General features: G+C 44.1%; 3 protein-coding genes across 6 annotated transcripts; 1 reads left to right on the top strand and 2 right to left on the bottom strand.

The window, feature by feature from the left end:
* Positions 1–333: 333 nt before the first annotated feature.
* Positions 334–3808, bottom strand: LOC125990984 (probable phosphatase phospho1). The gene is made up of 2 exons (XM_049758435.2): positions 3645–3808; positions 334–2636 (listed from the first exon to the last, which is right to left on the bottom strand). Exon 2 carries the CDS (start codon positions 2613–2615, stop codon positions 1875–1877), a length of 741 nt encoding a protein of 246 aa, XP_049614392.1. The 5' UTR covers positions 2616–2636; positions 3645–3808; the 3' UTR covers positions 334–1874.
* Positions 3809–4472: 664 nt separating this feature from the next.
* On the bottom strand, positions 4473–13228 carry LOC125990983 (synaptic vesicle membrane protein VAT-1 homolog). Of its 4 annotated transcripts, none has more exons than XM_049758432.1 (8): positions 12837–13228; positions 7329–7396; positions 6629–6955; positions 5773–5980; positions 5502–5672; positions 5331–5420; positions 5011–5246; positions 4473–4877 (listed from the first exon to the last, which is right to left on the bottom strand). In XM_049758432.1, the coding sequence occupies exons 3-8, from the start codon at positions 6914–6916 to the stop codon at positions 4776–4778; spliced, it is 1095 nt and encodes a 364-aa protein (XP_049614389.1). In that variant the 5' UTR covers positions 6917–6955; positions 7329–7396; positions 12837–13228; the 3' UTR covers positions 4473–4775. The 4 variants fall into 4 exon arrangements, with proteins under 4 accessions (XP_049614389.1, XP_049614388.1, XP_049614387.1 ...); XM_049758431.1 differs by lacking the exon at positions 12837–13228 and adding an exon at positions 7489–7665 and having other exon boundaries at positions 6629–6965; XM_049758430.1 differs by lacking the exon at positions 12837–13228 and adding an exon at positions 7489–7665.
* On the top strand, positions 7752–13799 carry LOC125990985 (rho-related GTP-binding protein RhoN). Its single transcript, XM_049758436.2, has 5 exons — positions 7752–8034; positions 8217–8304; positions 10331–10440; positions 11935–12069; positions 13224–13799. Exons 1-5 carry the CDS (start codon positions 7930–7932, stop codon positions 13476–13478), a joined length of 693 nt encoding a protein of 230 aa, XP_049614393.1. The 5' UTR covers positions 7752–7929; the 3' UTR covers positions 13479–13799.
* Positions 13800–15478: the final 1679 nt, after the last annotated feature.

Here is a 15478-nt window from a genome sequence, read left to right as displayed (position 1 = left end):
GATAACCTCTGGGATTCCAAAACAAATCAAATACGTACCGAATAACAGGCCACTTCATTACAGGAAAAATCATGGTCAAAGCTTAACTGAAAGTGAAACGTGCCACATCCACCCTCACCTCCTGATAAGCTCTTTCATCTGTAACGTTACTCGGAAACTCCATTAAGTACACCGCCATTTTCACCCCCCTCCCCAAAACAACTGGCTCCGCCCCCTCGAAAATGACCACGCCCCCCTCCCCCCAAAAAAAGCCCTCTTTCAGAAACCCAAATCTGGTCACCCTAATTAAAGTGTTTTGTGGCGAAGATTGGAATAACCACTCGGGAGCATGACTGATGACATGATGGCTTTTACATTCCTGTTACAATGTTATGTTACATTGATCTTTCAAATCCAAGTACAGCTAGTCAAAGGAAAGCAGGGACATACGCTCTCAAATTAAAGCAAATGTAGTAGGAATAAAAAAAAAAAAAATCTGTTTCCCTTATGTATCCTATACATCATATTGCGTAGGGTTCATTATTGCACATATTTCAATTACGCACATAGAAAAATGGACGTCATTGTGATGAATAATGTTTACAACAGTTCCTATAAAGCAACAGAATAAACTCTTCTCCCTGAGAAGCTTCTAAAAGGGACATATTTTGCGAGTATAGTGACGTTAAAACATTTGCTGGTTTCCTTTTTTTTATATAAATATAATTAATATAATTAATTTGAACTCTCCTATACATTCTGCATTTACACCAAAAGTAAGAATTTCTGTTAACACTGTCAGATTAACCTTTTGCATTATGACAAAAGATGCTTCCCCGGTCGTGGTGGGCTGGCACTTTTAATCTCATTAGAAATATTGATTGGTAAACACTAAGATTGCATTTAATTGGAAATGCGCATATCAAAATGGGCACGCAATAACTAACTGACTGTGTTGACTCAAATCTTTCCATTGCGGGGGTTAAAGTGCAGGCAGGGTATACAGTGTTGTTGAAATGCTGGTGTAGATTACAGCGCGGTATCTTCAAGAACTAGATTAGGTATCGCCCCTTTCTTTTTGTAAGCCGATGCGCTCGTTTCGCCACTTCGTACCTGATCCCATAACATTGAATGTCCATGGAAACCTGCGTCAGCATCGATTCCGCATTCGTTCTATTCATAAGGAGATGATTTAGAATATTAGAGGAACGGGTGTTTTAAGCAAAGGGATTTTTGCTCAATCTTAAAAGCAAACACAATTTGTGGAACAGCACGTGCAAAGCGTAAATGTTGTGAAAGTACCCTGAAAGCACCACGTTACCTAAACCAATCAACCTGCCTCATCGTGGCTCGCTTCGCTTTGTTCGTTTGCATGATGGGTTTATCAGTTAGTGTTGATCAACAAAGGTCAGGGTCATTGATCATGTCACAACTTGATCTTGACTGATGTCGTCAAATCAATGGCGTCTACAATACTGTAGCTTTTTTTTTTTCCACTACATTTAGAATGGGTGGCAAGTATTTACACATTTTTGTGGACCTGGTCCCTATACTCTGTGAAACGGACACAATTTTAATTTCTTAATGAATCATTTTTAGAGTCAAAACCTCTAGTCTATGCAGACTATTGTTTTTTACATGCTGCCTAAAAAAAAGTTTTAATTTAAAATAGTTTTCCAGTGGACTTTGTAGATATTATTTTTCAAATAAAAATATTTGAATACCTTCTAAAATTCAGAGCTTGATTTTAATGCGAGCGGTATTAGAAATGATAGTTATATAGTTATATTTCATAATATATATACTTGGAAATGCAAATACTTAGTATACTTCTAAATGATCTATTTTATATGATTTGAGCACCTTTGTTACTGTTGTTTTCATCTCGTCAGTTATCATCTCTCTTCCACGATTTTCTTTAGACAGTCCATGACGTCCTGGCCGCTGCTCCAGGGAATCAGGTTAGCCTTAAACTTGGTGCCCTCGGACTTCAGCAGGCTGTGCAGGGGAAAGTCCCTCCTAGGGAAGACAGCGTCTCGGGGACCCAAGGCCAGCGAGGGGCACACGTCATTGGCGCCGTCACCGACGTAAAACACTTGCTGGAAAGGCGTGCCGCGCTCTTTCTGCCTCAATGCCAGATACTCCCTCAGAATGACTTGCTTGCACATGTTGTCAGGGCAACGGGGGCACGAGTGGGTGTGGAAGGGGAGCAGCACCAGACGCTCGGCGTCGTCGAAGCTGGCCGGGTTGGTGAAGATCCTCTGGAAGAGGTGGCGCACCCCCGCGTGCTTCAGCCACGTTTCGATGAAGTACATGTTGGCGTCCGAGACTACGGCCAGCTCAAAGTCGTGCTGGTGGCTCTGGAGGAAATGCAGCAGTGCGAGGGCACCGGGTGTGGGCGGGATGCTCTCCAGGGCCGAGCGGATGGCGTGGGGCGTCACGCCCTGCTCGGCCATGTAGGCCAGAATCTGCCGCATGTACTCGTTGTAGTGGCCCTCGCGGTAGCTGTTCTTCAACCAATCGGGGAGCTGCTGGCCCGGCAGAGCCTGCAACACCGCATCGTCGCTATTCTCGTTCACGAGCGTCTCGTCAAAGTCAAACAGGACCAGGAAACGTGGTTGGGGCGCTGCAGTCATCTTTGGTCTTGCTTAGGCTCTCTGTAAACAAAGTGTGGTGGTAAGATTAATTACTGGCCTAATTCCATTGGCCTGTAGTGCAGTTATGATTGAGAGCTATGAATTCTGCCTAGCAACAAGCTGTCTGTCAAGCATACTTTTACAACTTTAGTGCAGTTTAACTGCGCTGCCTTTGTTTGCTAGAAATCAACATTTCGTCGCGATTTGGAAATCCATTGGCCTTTGCGGAAGCTATGCTTACACTCAATGAACTCTGGCCTACTTAATCACAAAAATTCTTCCATTATATCGTGTTGCTGCACAGTTACAAATAGTTCCAAGTTAAATTACAAACACCACTCCGCTCAAACAAGTTTTTCCCCATCATTTAAGTACACAGGCCTGCGGACTTGTTAAAACATGTAAATCTTATTACGACAGGTCACGACACACGGAAAGATAGAAGGGATTAAAAAGAGCTTTATGAATGCTTCTGCCATTACTTTTAACAGAAAAATAAATGTTTGTGCAAGGCCGATTGCATGTGCGTGTGTGGCAACTGATACTAGTATGTTTTAGCAGATAAGGTGAAGTGGGGCAGTAGGTGGACTATATAAGACACATTTTTTCTATTAGACAAGGCTATGGTATGAGCAAATGAAGCTCCTCCTCCTTAACACAATTTGATAGGTTTATTTAGCAAAATGACTACCAAATAAAAATGGTGCAAAAATACCAGTAGTGCACGAGGGTTAAAAATACCTATGGGGAGGGGGCTAAAAAAAAAAACCTGGGACCACATCCACGTTTAGGCATTCCTTTTTTTTTATTGCCAAGCATACACACGAGTGTGTGCCGCACATATCTGCACACTAATTATAACACAGTGCTGCTATTTTGGCAAACGAGGTCACCAATGAAAGTCATAAGCCGTACGTTGGTGGTCGATGTGGGGGATTAGAAAGCTAAAGTCAGACTCACAAACACGGTGTTATTGAGTAGATATGATCAAAACAGAGGGGGTTCGAAAGACGAGAAAGCGACTCTTACCGACGAGCAGGCAGCCGCATCCCAGTGACGACAGGCTCTATTAACACACACTTCACCGCCGCAGCAGCAGCACGCTGGAGGGAGGAGGCGGCGACCACCATAGACGCGGACAAATACAAACACCTCATTGAACGCCATGTTGGGTGTGGCAAGAGCTACATTGTGCATCACAATTTTAGCAGTGTTGTCAAAGTTGCATGGTAAATATAGCGAGGCATCTTGTTATTACCAGCTCAGTGGGGTAGTGGTAAAGTGTCCGTTCTGAGACTGGAAGGTTGTGGGTTCAAACCCCGGCTGGGTCATACCAAAGGGGATGAAACAAAATCACATGCAGTTAAATGCAGAGGACACATTTCACCACACTCAGGTGTGTGTGACGATCACTGAGATTTTAACTTAACTTTAACTATCCCACATTAAAAGTTGCTAAACTACAACTGAAACTACAGAGCACATACAGGAAAAAAATCATGACTCAATCTTACCTGTAAAGATATACTCGTGAAATTATGCTCGGGGTGGAAAACGGGTGCTACGCAAATAAGGCAGTTCATCTTCCACACTCAGCCACATCCAGTATGGCGGCGACGTCGACGTACGCTTCCATACTAATCGAAGCATTACGTATGCATGTCTATGACGACGTCCATGACTCACAGGATGACATTCTCGCTAAAAGGTACAGCGTTAAGGTAGACATGCACAAGCAAGTCACTTCCGTCACACCCTTTCAAAGTTAAAAAATAAAAAAACAAACATCCGCTAATACATGTAAACAAGAGAATAGGACATTTCTGACTAAATACATTTATAGTATGAATTCTAACATTTGTTACATAAAATTGTTATTTATTTTCAACTGTACCAGATGTAATTTAAATGACATTGGAAACTATTGGGACTGTTTAAACCTATCAGAGATCAAACTTAAAACGTGCCAAAGTACACATACAGCAGGATTATGAAATTGAAAGATGAATGTGAGTTATACTTGGGGGGAGGCAAGTCTCAGTTGAAGTAAATAACGGAACAGTAAGTATAGTAACGGTATTCAAGCAATATGTCTGATTATGACCTAAGGGGAAAGAAAACATTGTGGGGGAAATTGTATTAATCAACCCTTCAATGACATCATTTCTTTGTCGTTGTGTCATTCTGTGTTTTGGGCTCAGGAAGAAGGATGACCTTGCCGACATTTTGACGCTCGTGCATGCGTCGCATTGCATCTGTGACCTGAGAAGAAAGATCAGAACACCAAAGTGGAAAATGAATCATTCAGCAGCGGAACGCCTGATGGTCTGACTAGATTAGAGGCTAGGTTTCAACATGTCTGACCCCATTCCACCACAATAGTTTTTCACCGCACCTCCTCGAAGTGGAAGCGGGAGTCGATGATAGGTTTGAGCTTGCCCTCGGCGTAGAGCTGCAGCAGGGAGGTCATGCACGCGCTGATGTTCTCGTCGTCCAGGTAGCTCAGGTGGAAGCCGCACACCGCCTTGTTGGTCTGCATCAGCTTCAGTGCGTTGAATGACAGCTGGTTGTACCACACCTTCACCAGGGCCATCAGGCTCCTCTTCTGGCCTGTCACGCAGTTGGCGGCACCTGGTGTGCAAACAAGTCTTACTCGATGCCAGTTGGGTTTTTGTATCAGTACCCGCCTATACCGAGTATTATTGTTTTGCTTACCAAATATAACGAGTGAGCCAAAAGCTTTTAACAGTCCGAAGCCCTTTTGTGTGTCAGCACCACCCAGTGGATCCAAAACAATATCCACTCCTGCAAAGACAATGCAATTGTACCAAAACAGCAATAAATTCGAAAAAAGACCAGATCATGTGATAAATTTCACCATCTGACCTTTGGGGCTAATTTTGCGAATTTCCTCCACATAGTCTCTTGTCCGATAGTCGATAGCGTGGGTCACGCCATTCTGGGTGATGAAGTCGTGCTTAGATGAGGACGCCGTGCCGAAAACGGTCACGTCAGGCACCGTCTGACACAGCTGGGTGGCGGCGGTGCCCACGCCACCTGCATGTGTGCAAAAAATGGCACCAGCAAATGATTAACCACCGCTATCAGGTAGTGGTAGCATAAATTCAAGGTGGACATTCAAGGAGATTTAAACTACCTGCCGCCATGTGGACCAGCACGCTCTTTCCCGGCGTGAGGTTGGTCATGCGGAAGAGCATCAAGTACGCCGTCAGGTAGCTGATGGGCAGCGCAGCGCCCTCCTCGAAGCTCATGGACTCTGGCATGGGGTAGACGTGTTGGATGTTCACCACCACAAACTGCTGCCACATGCCGTTGCGTTTCATCACGATCACACGCTCGCCAACCTAACGCGTTCCATCAACACAATATGGCATGCTTGAAACACACTCCATTTTAGCTTCAAGACATTCCTTGTGCATGTGTTGTGGCCCGAGGGGGAACAACGAGGAAGGAAACAACGAGAGGTGTAAAGAATGACGGGCTACGTCTAATCCTTGGAATTCAGCCACTGCTATATATGTCACCGAGTGAATAGTATTTGTATCTATTTTATTACCCGAGTGAGATAACACACCCATAGTAGATCGACTTTGATCACACGGCACTTTTAATTATTATGTGACCTTAGTTCCTGCGAGATGGGTTAGGTGAGGATTTGATGTGACATGAAGGCAATTGATAGAAAGTTCTGCAGTGAGAAATAAATTGTAGATTGAATACCAGGTCGAGTTTCGAAATGTCTTCCCGCCTTGAAGGACAGTTAAGCACAAATCACTCAAGATGTTGCCTTTGTGAAATGATGTAATTACAAACAAAAATACTCACACCCTCAAGCACCTTCTAGGTTTCAGTTTTAAGGCCTGACTATTGTTTGAGTTGTCACTTGCGTGATTTAATTGAAAACAAAAGCTACAATTAAGTGATGCGCTCACTGATGCACTGTCAGCCAACACAGTAATTTATAGTGGAGAAAGGATTATCTCTGTCCTCACCTTTCGCTCCTTCACCTCTTCTCCGACCGCTTCGATGATCCCGGCGCCCTCCATTCCAAGGATGACCGGCGGGGGAGGCAGCGGATCGTACAGCCCCTGCCTGCCCATCAGCTCGGAGAAGTTGAGCCCGCACGCCTTGACCCGCACCAGAACCTCGTCGGGCTGCAGCTTGGGTTGTCCCAGCGGCTTCACCTGCAGTTTGACTTTGTCGTAGCCCCCGTAGCCGGTGAGCACCAGGGCCCGGCATTGCTCCCCGGGAGACGGCGGTGAAGCCTCTTCAGCAGACATGACGACTTTTGGGGATGGAGCTGGATTGACTGGTCAGGTCTGCGTGTATCTCAGTGGAGAAATATGCAATCAAACTGGTTATCAGTAGAAGTGTAACAAGTTGGCAATGATCACGGCAACGCGCACTCGCGTCAATTGGTCAAAGTCTTCACAGAAGATACAGGATTAGTACTACTTCGGGTTTTCAGAATAAAAGTTTTCTCGAAAGCCTGGCACAAAAACAAATACAATTATTCGTTTTCAAACAATAGCAGCTTTACAGATATTTCTCAATTATCATTTTCATAATAAAGGATTTTTTGAAAACTTCCAATAATTCCATGGTGGAAAGTAACCAACTTTTTGGTGCCTAATAAAAATCATGATACAGTTTTCCTTAGAAAATGCATCAGTGAAGTTGAAAAGTACTTACAAGAGATGTGAACTTGGTCCGTTTGGCCACAAGGCGGCGTCAAAGCGCTCTAGATTTGCATCTGGAAGCTGTCAATGGGATATACATAGTCAAATTAGTTTATATTCCTTTCTTAGTACATTATACTATGACATTTGCAAATAATTTTTTTTTAGCTCACCTCGTATTGTAAATGAAAGAATACAAGCGTGAAATGTACTGTAATGAAACAAAGACGTGCGGCACACACAAAAAAAACGGAAATTGTGACTTGGCCTTCAAAGTAAAACAAATATTTGCGTCACTACACAATAGTAGGGATACATGTACTCACGTGTTTTATTTTGAAGAATTGTTGTGGTTTGATAACCGGAGATCGAGTAGCCAGCGACTCTCGCTTGACTTGAGCGCCGCAAGAGGCGCTTCAGAGGATGCAGCTCATCACACCCTCCTCGTCTACCTCTTCGTTCACACCCTTTGTGTTGCTCAACGAGTTTGTTTCGTAAAGCCGTAACATCCATAAGTGCACGTCAACGCTGGTTGTTGTTTTTTTCGGCGTTTGGTGGAAGTTGGAAAGCCTAAATGACCAGAAGCACGCAGTAACCCCCGCACAGGACGCGCGATGGAGGGCAAAGGACCGCTCCGGTGTAAGATCGTGGTGGTCGGGGACACGCAGTGTGGAAAAACGGCTTTGCTGCATGTTTTTGCCAAAGACTCCTATCCAGAGGTAAACGTGCGGGAACATTTAATTCGTCGTTATTTTATCCGTTCATGATAAGTTAAGAGTCAAGTCCGTGCGCTTTTACGCGTGACGCACCAGGAAAATTGCATTATTTTCGGTCATTAACACAATAGCGTCGGAGTCTAACTACGTTTTGTGCGTTTTAAAAACATCGGCTCTTATTGCAGAATTACGTCCCGACAGTGTTTGAGAACTACACCGCCAGCTTTGAGATCGACAAGCAGCGCATCGAGCTCAACATGTGGGACACGTCAGGTAAGAAAGATGGTTGCTTCTTTGTTGTCTTCTATAAAATGCAAATATTTCAAAATGAACAATTCTGCTCCTGGCCAATGTCATATTTATAGATGCAGTCAGGGTCTTGTTTGGTAGTTTTTTTTATGGTGTGAGTAAAATGTGTGAGAGGGGAGTGTGAGAGAGTGAGAAACAATTTGATGTGCATGCGAGTGTGTGTGGATGTGAGAGAGTGTGAGCAGTGCGTGAATGAATGAAAATGCGTGTTGACGTTTGCCAGTGAGGACAAATGTGACTTGGACTGATGGAACGGACTGCTGCAAAAACCAACAAACAAATAAAACAATAACAAAAAACAATAACAGGTTTGCACACAATGAGAATACGCAGCATGCATTCCATTTTTGGTGCATCCTGCCAGACCAGACTGACAGGCTTTTAACAAATACACTTTCCCTCTCTCTCTGACTCACTACTCTGATGTACATTATGGACTCATGAAGGTTCACTCAAAATCTCGCATGGCTAGCCAAATCTGAATCTTTTACTCCCGAATAAATACTTCCAAGTGTTAAGAAAACACATGAAGGCAAACAAACACGACGGGGGCGAAAACAAATCAAGAAATGTGACATTTTAAGTGAGAGGCAGAACATCATCATCTCTGCAGGGCGTCTGATTGTTGACGCTCGCTGGCATGCTAAGCAATTAGCCGCACTAGGCTTATGTTTGTTTGTGCGCCACGGAATAATAATCATATCAAGGCGCAGTTTGAGTCGACGGAAAAACGGATCACAAAACACAGCGGGAATTGTGTAAGAAAGGGTGCTCAAAAAAAAAAAACATGATTTTAATATTAATGAGAATTACTGCGCTGTGATAGAAGATGTCATCAGGGAGGATTAAAGGTGCGTGAGAAGGCTTGTGAATTATGCAGAGCATCACCAAAGACGAAAAGATTGAACAGGCAGCCCGATTGTCTGTTATCAGTTCTTTTACAGCCTTCAGCGCCACTGACGAAACAAATGTGGATTTTCACTTTGAACGGCCGACAGTGTGAGAAGTTGATAAGAGTGTTGAAAATCGCTAACAGGATTTGCTGTAAATGCAGACTAGATAAATATGCCCCGCGGTTGTTGTTGGGTTTTTTTTTTGGCGGTGTCTTAGAAGAGGTGCTCAGAAGGGCTCATTAAAAAGGTGCTTTCGGCCGAGACATCGTGGCTCATTCCAACTTTATATTCCATGTTGCTTTACGCGCCCCTGAGAGCAAATGAATGAGGAAGAAATAGTTGGTCCTTGATTACATTAGTGGAAATTGCAAACATGTATTGTTCGACAATTTATGCCTGCCACGATGGTCAAGAGACTTCTCTGAAAGTCTGAGTACCTTATCTGCCCCCCCCGTTTCAATCCTCTCGAGGGCTCCGTTGCGGGTTTTACATAAGTGCGCTTTAATTGTGTAACACCGGTGGAGGGAGGGAGGCATGTAAGAACAAAGTAGCTCATTTATTCATAAGTACACTTCCTGCGCGGGCCTAATGTCCACTGACAGCAAAACACCAGCTGCTCGACAGCGACCAGACTGGAAGCTCTTTAAGGGCCTTCATTTTAGATGGAGACAGATTGGTTCTTAGTGCGTGTGGCCTCCAGGGGCATCATCACTACTGCCGTTGCCATTGCTACGATCACAAGGACTCGAAAGACTCTCGGATCAATATGCATTAGGGAAGAACGTGGACATCAGGAAGACCTTGAGACCTCCCGGGGCAGCAGAGCAACGCATTGTGGAATGTTATCGGATTCCTCCGTCAAAAGTGCTGATGCGGCGTATTTTGGCCACAAAAGGACAACATGTTGCAAACTAGGATGCAAGTGGCGTTGGAATGTTGTCACAATGCGCCTAATTCACCGCGGGGCCCCCAGGGAGAATAAAATTGCATTGTCAACAAGCCATTCATGATACGGACCACCGCCCCCCCCCCCCCTCGTTCAGTCCTACAAATGTATCTTTTTATTCATTGATTTTTTTTTTTTCTTAAACTGACAGGTTCCGCCTACTACGACAACGTGCGACCATTAGCTTATCCCGATTCGGATGCCGTCCTCATTTGCTTCGACATCAGTCGTCCGGAGACGCTGGACAGTGTGGTGAAAAAGGTCAGTGCATTTTTTTTTTTTCCCAGCGACACAATTTTAAACGTCAATCTATTTGTGATTTTTATTTTTTCTTACTAGTGCGACTGTGATTTATTTATTTTTTGCTAACATTTTTGTGTATGACTTGTCCGACACGCCTCATCATTCATCATGTGACATCATCACAGGCATTAACAATGTAGGGTGGACAAATTCTTCAATCGGCTAACTTGAACTCCGCCCTCCCGCGATGAGTTCACACAGTTACACAATGCATTCTACGGATGCCAGAGTGACACATCGGGCAGTGCTTTTCAATTCAAATTAGAGCGCAAAAGAAAAAAAAAAGCCAAGCAATTAAACATGCATGACTAATTAGTGCAAAGATGATAATATGTTACGATGCCGCATTTCAGTTTTTTTCTTTTTTCTTCTAATAACTGCGCTTGACTGAGTGAGCCACCACGTTGCCCTTCAATTATCCTTTACCTCTCTCGCTCTTTCTTCCCAGACTTTGAAAAATACCTCTCGGGTTTTAATCGTACCTATTTTTCAACTCCGTGTCCTTTGTTGTCTCCAAAATCTTTATTTTTTTGGGGAAAAAAATGACTCAGCTGACGTAACTATGATTCACCTCAGCTATCACAAATATAACTTGAATGCCTTAAAGTGTTGGTCGGCGGAGAAATATAACAAGCCAATTTCCTTGATAGAAAAAATTCCATACGACAGACGTTCAATTTGATAGCGTTAAAAGCAGACAAAACACGTATTTAAAACATTCACTATCTTAGTGAAAGCAACGTCAAGCTGCGGGCAAGGCTAAAAATAGCAAAATCTTACATACACTACGTGTCATATAGCATAAATTCATTAAACATTGCCAGAAGCACTGCCAAGTTCTGGAACCACCCGCGAGCTTTGGAGGTCCATGTTTGTTCAGTCGTGAAGTGCATTGCTCGCACACAACAACAAAAAAAATGATGACAACGAGCCCAAGATTATCATAAGCCGGGCTAACGAACATTAGCGTCGCCGTTATGGTCGTTTCAAATCAACAAACGGCAAAAGAGAATTTAGCACATCTCTAAAGGATTGCTTGAAAATCCGGGATTGTGCTTCGAGTGAACCAAGGACGGCATTTATGGTTAACCTCCGATTATGCCCACTCACAGTTCTGATGGCGGCCCACACTCTACCTCACAAAACCTTCACTGATTTGCATTGTTAGCACGAGACAATACGCCGCTTTATTGGCGAGGATCCTTTGTGACTCATCTAAATTGCTGCCATTCACCGGTTGCTCGGCGTTGGGCGAAGCCGACCGCTCGTCCAGACAATTCGGGAGAAAAGATCTCCTTGTGAACGAGGAGGACTGGGTACAAGTGGATTTGCCAGTACCCGGACGGGGGGGAACAATGAGACATCCAACAGAGACAGATTTGACTAGCTATGCTCTGTGCTAAATTACTGTCAACCCAGAAATATTATTTTGCTTAATCTGTGTTTCTACAGTGGCAAGGAGAGACGCAGGAGTTCTGTCCCAAAGCCAAAGTGGTGCTGGTGGGCTGCAAATTAGACCTAAGGACGGACGTCAACATCATGAGGGAGCTTTCCAAACACAGACTCATTCCAGTCACCCATGAACAGGTGAGGAGAACATCCAAGCCTCCATTTTGTTTTTCATTGCCACTTCAATGCTGTTTAAAAGTATTCCGCCAGTAAACAAACACAGCTGATTAGCGCAGACGGGAACCCGCTGGAAAACAAAGTTTCACAGCGGATTCGCTTCAACAAATACAAAAACTCACAGAGCTTCACAAAGCAGGAAGACAAACACAATTGTTTTGTTTGTGTCTTGGAGGAAGGAGCATTACCGCGCATGAATTTTAATAGCCTATTTTCATGTAAATGTGATTTCTTCATTCCGGGAAGCCAACAAGTTATTATTTTTCAATTCTCTATCAAAGCAAAAGGTAACAATTGGCCGTAATTGCGGCATTAAGCTTTTCACATCCGACATCAAGCGACTTCAGTCGGAATTTGGATGAACACAGACTTCTTTTAACTGCGGCTTTTTTTCAGTCGGAATTTTTGGCGAGTTAACTTGGACGAAGGGCTTAGTGCTGCCCGTCTAAAAAAAAAATAAAAAAATAAAATCAGCCTGGGCATATCTCAGCAAATGTGCTTGAAAAGGTATTGTGAGAGCAAGCTTTTAATCCTGCCCGCAAAGACAAAAGCACGGCGCAGCTGTGGTCAGACAATCCACGTTGGAAACGAAATCGTATTTAACCTCCAATTTTCAAATTATGACTAAACACACTTGGGAGACTTTTCCCCTTGACGTAGGATGAAGAATACAAAAACCACGTTATCTCCGGACTGGCTGACCATGACTGAGGACAGGTTGGACTTACTTCTCTTAGGAGAACAATCTCAGCACAATGGCGACTTTGCTTGGCGGCTAGCGGATAACGTGAACTGACTCCGATGACTTTTCCACATTCAAAGCGTTGATCCCAAAATGGTGGAACTCGGAAAGAGGCAGAGGGAGGAGAAATTCTAGTCAAGGTGTGATGAATAATCCCAAGCACAGTTAGTCCTGATTCAAATGCTGAGGAGGAAAGCTCCAAGCTTCAAGAGCAATGTTTTAATATGAAAGGAGCTGCTGAAAGCAAAGAATTATTACCCTGACCGGCGCTTCACTGTTTTGCTTTTTCATTCTTTTGGTTCAGGCCCGCTCTTTTATCTGGGTGATTTATTTGAGGCTTACATTAAACCAAGACCCCTTTTTGTCCTTGTAGGGCACTCATCTGGCGAGACAGATCGGCGCCGTGGCCTACGCCGAGTGCACCTCCAAGTATTCGGAGAACACCGTCCGCGACGTTTTCCACGTTACCACCATGGCGTCGGTAACCCGCGCGCCGCGGCCCGCGCTCAAACGCGCCGGCTCACGGCGCGGGCTCAAGCGGGTCTCGCAGCAGCCGTCTCGGACTGATATTCACGAGCGCCCGCCCGCCATCAGGAAGGAGCGCGCCAAGAGCTGCGTGCTCATGTGAGCCGCCAGCTAACTTAATTTATTCTGTCCCAAGTCTTTGCACTGCTTTTTCGAAACAAAAAGGACAATGCGAGGTAGACCATACGCTTTTGTTTTGGTGGAGCTCCCGAACCATAGCCAAGCACAACACCGGTAAACGAACCATCGACCACGAGTCTACCACTAATTTCCTAAAACCACAAGTGCTTTGATTCTTAACATCACGTATTCATGTCGTTAAATTCATATTGTTATAACACTGGCGAGGAACGTGGATCCAGGATGTCATTTTCTTCATGTGACAATGAAATAATAATAATAAAAAAAAAAAGAACTAAAGGCTGGTGATTGTCGGAAGGGATTTTGTTCACTGATTGGTTTGATTGGGGCTGAAAGTTTTGAGGTTCTGATTGTAAAAAAAAAAAAAAAAATCTACAGAAAGCATTATTCATTCCACAGTTCGCAGTATCATCATAAATGCCTACAATAGCGGCAGCCGTAATTCATGAGCCTGGTTACATGACCTTTAAGTGTGACTGTGCATCGATGGCGAAAGGCTGACGCCCCCCCGAGCGGCTGGCGCTGCTTCTTTGAACGATAGCAAAGTGACATTTTGCAGCGCCACCGCGCCGAGGTCACAGCAGCCCAGAGCCAGACCGATGGCCGCTCGCTCGCTCGCTGGCATAAGCTACATCATTGTTTCTTCTGCCTCGCTTACAAATGGAGTCAAGCAAGAAAGGGTTAAACGCTGGCGGCAAAGCTCCCGAAGAAATATTTGTCACACATTGCGGTCTTTTTTCGCCTTGGGCTTGAAAGGCAGGGGGGGGGGGAGGACGTATTTAATAAACAGTCATCCGTCGAGCCTTCAATGACGCTAACAGCTATCAGAAGAAACCCTTCACTGCATCGCTCTTGTAAGTACGTTCCAGAAAACAATGTAACGCGACGACGGCTGCTTCGGGTATGACGGGCAAGGCCATTGAAAATTCCATTGGAAAATCCTCAGAAAGCTTTTCTATTACGGGAGTCTAGCACTTTCCTATTCAGGTTGCAGGCTGTTGCGTTGAACGTTGGCATGGCAACAGTTAAGCGTTTACACATTGGAACAGGAAAGGCTGCAGCCTTCAAGGGCGTATGAATTATTTTGCCCAGGTGATGAAATCTCCCTCGCACCTGGATCTATCAAAAAAAGCTTTTATTCTAACAATGAATAACAACAAACAGATTAAATTAAGCAAGTAATGTTGGCTGTGGACATTTTTATAGATAAATGAAAGGCTTCAACCGGAAAACTTTTTCAAACAACGTGACTAACCTGTTAAAAAAACCGGGGTGATGATACGACGAATGGTTACGCTGTCACTTAGTGAGGGGGAAGGGAAGAGAATCATCAAAAATGCAAGAGCAATTTAAATAGCGTGTACAATTGAACGGATTAAAAATAGATGCGGCGGAAAAATATGCAGGGGTCAAACGCATTGAAAAAACCCAAAAAGAATTACTGCAGATTTAAAATGCGTCTCAGCCAACACACTCAAAATATGCAGTGAACAATCATTATGACTTAACAGTATTTCCTGTTTGGAATCTCCCATTACGATTAGAAGTCGGAATGTTCCACCGTTATCTCATTCAAGTGCCGAGACGCCACGTAATTGTCAACAAACACGCCTTCTCTTGCCAAACAAGACCGACCACTCTTCTTTCGATGAAAATTTTTTCGCCTTAGGGTAGTAGTGAGGAATATGGCTGGTGTTTGCGATTCGTATAAAAAGAGACGTAACTCACTTAAAGAGAGACAACCTTGTGACGGATAAATTCCGAGCACTGTAAATAACCCGAGTGATTGGACTCGCTCAAACGAGACGGGCCTGACATTCCTTCAGTCCAAATAAAGGAGAACAACTATTGCTATTCAGTGCTTGAACTCAACACGCCATTGAAAGTGATGCTACTGAATGAGGGAGGGGGTAAAAAAAAAAAAATACAAACAAAAAACAGCTGACTGGAAGAAAGCAGCAT

This window comes from Syngnathus scovelli, chromosome 21, assembly GCF_024217435.2.
Source record: "Syngnathus scovelli strain Florida chromosome 21, RoL_Ssco_1.2, whole genome shotgun sequence".
NCBI lineage: Eukaryota > Metazoa > Chordata > Actinopteri > Syngnathiformes > Syngnathidae > Syngnathus > Syngnathus scovelli.
The sequence above is the reverse complement of the archived record's forward strand: the minus strand, read 5'-3'. Positions and strand labels throughout refer to the sequence as shown.